At 39.9% G+C, this 4,290-nt stretch overlaps 1 protein-coding gene across 1 annotated transcript; it reads right to left on the bottom strand.

The window, feature by feature from the left end:
• Nucleotides 1-3,432: 3,432 nt before the first annotated feature.
• LOC145415319 (uncharacterized) lies at nt 3,433-4,056 on the bottom strand. Its single transcript, XM_080284599.1, has one exon. The coding sequence runs from the start codon at nt 4,054-4,056 to the stop codon at nt 3,433-3,435; it is 624 nt and encodes a 207-aa protein (XP_080140725.1).
• Between the last annotated feature and the right edge of the window lie 234 nt (nt 4,057-4,290).

Here is a 4,290-nt window from a genome sequence, read left to right as displayed (position 1 = left end):
TTATGGATCATGCATAATATTTAGTGTTTGCCCCAGTTTTGATATAACAGTGCAACAAACCACGTCACCTTCTCATATTATCAAGCAGCATACAGGGAGCAAAGCATAATAGGACTCTCTACCTCAATCTTCAGTATAAAAAAATAATTTGTCATTTTACTTCAGATTAATTTGTCACTGTTTTCTATAATTATATCTCTCAATCTCTCAGCTTGCTCCCGGACCTAAGAGTGTGGTACATGAACATGCATACTCAGAATGTGAGCATGCATACTGAACTTATGCCGTGCATGCAAGAGAGAAGTATCAAAATCACATCACATGATGCATATATATGCATGCTTGGAATGCTGAAATCATGTTATGCATGTAACATTCAAAATCTAACATTTGCTTTATGCATAATTATATTACCGCAAAAAGAACAGAAACTAGAAAACAAAAATTTTCTTCTGAAATGATTGTTAAGAAGTAGGAATGGCAAAAGTGCGCTGATAAGAAATGAAGAAAACACAGAAACAATAGCATTCCACCAGTTACAAATACATGTTTGTGCTCAAGGTGTGGAATGTAGTAACAGATGTAGGTCTCCAAATCTGTAAAGGATAAAAATGCTGAGATATGAGATGAAAAAAGCACAGAAAGAAGAGAGCATTCAGGATGGGAGGAGATTTGGAGACCTATACCCATTACTGCTGTACATTCAACACTTTAGCCACAAACTTGTAGCTGGTGGAAAGCAGTAATAGGTATAGGTCTCCAAATCTCCTACCATCCTGAATGCTCTCTTGTTTCTTTGCCTTTTTCACCTCTTATCTCAGTGCTTTTGCCCTCTGCAGATTTGGAGACCTATACTCATTACAACATTCAACACCTTAGCCACAAACATGAATTTGTAGCTGGTAGAATACTCTTGTCTCTGTGGTTTTTTCATCCCTTATATGTGCACTTTTTCATTCCTACAACTTAATCATTTTAGAAGAAAATTTTTGTCTTCTAGTTCTTCACATCAGGCAACTAGTCAGTGGCCATCGACAGCCAGGGAAGGATGTTATTATCATCACAGTGGTGGGGTATAGCATAAAGGGGGGTCGTATAGCGGGGTATGACGTATTCGATTTTTTCAATTGTTACCGGGAAATTTCCAGAAAATCCTAATGCATAATGATAATAGGCTATGTAGTTTCGTCTGCGAAGTTTTGTATGGCATTCACTTTTATTATAAAGTTATGATGTTCATTTTTAAGCTTCAGGTTTTGTGCTGACTTTTAGTCCTTATTTATTATATCTAGTCAGTATTCAGCATTAATATAGTTATTCTCATTTTACCACATGCATATTAGTTTCTGGTCAATAAAATATCTCTCTGTCTCCCTATCTGTCTTTCCGTCTATCAATCTTTATGCTTCTTGATCAATTTTTCCATGTCTCTGCACTGAAGAACTTTAATATGTAAGTAAGAAGAAGGACTACTGAGCTAACAAAGCGAGGATGGTCAGTGTACACTTTTAATCAGTTGCACATGGCAGGAATTCGATGTTTGAATGGAATCCGATATTTAAATTACTCGGTGTAGTTACAATAAATAAGTAAACAATGGAGACAAACTGAACAATGAAACAATTCCAGGAAAATCAGTTCAGTGTGAATGTCTACATTTCTGATAGTTTGTCGGGTGGCAGATCTGGTGGCCTTCCTATTTGACTTGTTTTCTCTCTAATCTAATATAAAGTAGTGGCTCTTCAAAGGATATGTCACCACTTATTATTGAGATCTTTTTCTAAAGCCTTTTTTGCCTAAAGGCATTCAGAACAGTTTCTGCTGCTAGGTACAGACATAGCTAACTAACAAATATTATGCGGTCAAATAATTAAACAAAGAATTCACAAACGTATATTGGCTGACCAGCTGATGAACTTTTACTGGAACCTCACGTTCCTCAAATGTGCTGAGAGGCTACAGGCAGGTGCCAATTTTAATCAGACCGCTATCATGGAAAGGATCATTCTAATATCAGACATATACCTCAAAGTACGGATACTGATAAGTAGACATCGAACATTCTCAAGCATCAAACCTCGCCACGTGCTTCGACAAAGTTTAACAACAAAAGGAAATGAACATGTTGAGATGACAGTGATGATGGGAAGAGGAAAATCTCGATTCTCAATAGAGAACACATGCATTCATCGTCAGCTGAGTCATAGGGTTCTTCAGTATATCACTACCAATTGAATATTTGACAATATATGTTCCTGTACCACACTGCCACAGGTTCTGAGCTGTTCTCCCTACTGTATAGGCAGCCTTTCAGTGTACGACAAAACAGAAGCTAGGTGTTGTAAATAAACATTGGCTTTTTAAATTCACTACCTTTATTTTCCAAATAATTACACTTAATGCCTTCCAGTTTCACTTCTGTATTTTCACAAGTACCGAAGGTACACAAACTTCACTAACTGGACTGACACTTAATGCCTGCCAACAACACTTCACTGTTTTCACAGGTACCGAAGATATACAAACTTCACTAACTGCATTGACACTGAACTACATCCAAACTGAACTGAAAAACGACTGAAACTGCTTTAGTCTATTCCCCACCCTTATATAAGCTTCCTATACTCTAGAATGTTCTACTACTTCTCCACAGTTCTTGTGCATTCTCGAGGGAACAATGGTAATAACCATTACCAACTCAGAGACATCCACAATGTGCCAGAGTTTACTTTCACTGCATAATACTTTAAATGCTTTAGCATACAAACTGAGATAAAATTATATAACTTAACAAACATTCACATACATAAAACATAATTGAGAAAAAGAGCATGAAAATTAATGCATAACTTACAAAATACCTCTACTCTCACATAGCAGGTAACTGGCAACTCTGATGCAATGTGGAACTACAAGAAACATCAGGAATTCTCCAGCAAAATCTAGCTAGCAATCCAGTTTCTCAGCGCTACACCCTCCCTAATCCATTTGTCATCCCGACAAAACTACACAATGTATACAAACATAACCCTGAATTCAAATTAAACATTTAATTATGTACAAAGTTATCCTTCAACTTATCAGGTCTTCTCTTACGCTGCTTCCAATGACGTCCCTGCTCCTCTGCACAGTCCACTCCTCTTGAATGTCTTGCTCCTCTTCCTGATGCATTTCTTCTCTTGGGAAACTGTAAACATAATCTTGTACTTCAGGTCGTTGGTCCTCCTCAACATCCACAGCTGCAGGACAGCACGATTCCTCAGAGAAGTTCCAGCTCTACTGTCGTGGTCCATGGTATTGGCACAGACTATTCAAGTGTACCACCTTTGGGCGACATTTCCTTCCTCCCCAAACCTGATACGTCACGTCTGGTATATATTCCAACACGTTGTAAGGCCCGTCCCATGGGCTTTGCAGCTTTGGTGACTGTCTCTACTTCTGCTGAGGATTATAGAACCAAACTTGGTCACTATTCTTGAAGCTCACCTCACCTGCCTGGGCATCATGCTTTGACTTCATCACTTTGCCCGAAAACTTTAAAGCTTTTTGCACCTGATGATGTACCTCATCCAGCCTTTCCTGAAGATGCATCACATGGCTGGATGTGTCTGTAGGTAGCTCTTCACCAGGTGGTCTTCCCACTAACAAGTCAACGGGTAAGCATAACTCATGGCACACCATCAGTTTTGCAAGTCTGTAGCTGGTAGACTCAAGGGATGGAGGCCAATATGCCATCAGCAATGCAGGTAATTTTTTACCCCATTCCGTTTGTTCCTGTACACAGTACTTGACCGGTTCTTGTCCCAGGATCCGGTTGAATTTCCCCACTGTCCCATCTGACTGTGGCCTTAGTGTGGTTGTCCCGATCTTCTTGATCCCCATTAACCTGCAGCACTCACAGAACACAACAGACTCAGAGTTTCTACTCTGGTCTGAATGTAGCTCTTGTGGCATCTCAAAATGACAGAATAACTGGTCATCCAACAACTGAGCAACAGTCGCAGCCTCTTGATCAGTGATGGCATGAGCTTCTGGACACTTTGTGAAGTAGTCCATGGCGACACATATATACCGTTTTCCTCTTTCAGTGAGTGGCAGAGGTCCAGCAATGTCCACCACGACTCTTTCCAACGGTGCACCCACTTGGTACAGCTGGAGAGGGAAGCAACCACAATTCTTGGGTCCCTTCTTGGCGCAACATACATCACAGGCCCGACACCACTCCTCGGCGTCCTAATGCATACCAATCCAATATAACCTCTGTTGCAGCCGATATAGAGTTTTCTTCAC

This window comes from Coenobita brevimanus, chromosome 13 (genome assembly GCF_032717465.1).
Source record: "Coenobita brevimanus isolate Jiangsu-jjx chromosome 13, ASM3271746v2, whole genome shotgun sequence".
Taxonomy (NCBI): Eukaryota; Metazoa; Arthropoda; class Malacostraca; order Decapoda; family Coenobitidae; genus Coenobita; species Coenobita brevimanus.
The sequence above is the reverse complement of the archived record's forward strand: the minus strand, read 5'-3'. Positions and strand labels throughout refer to the sequence as shown.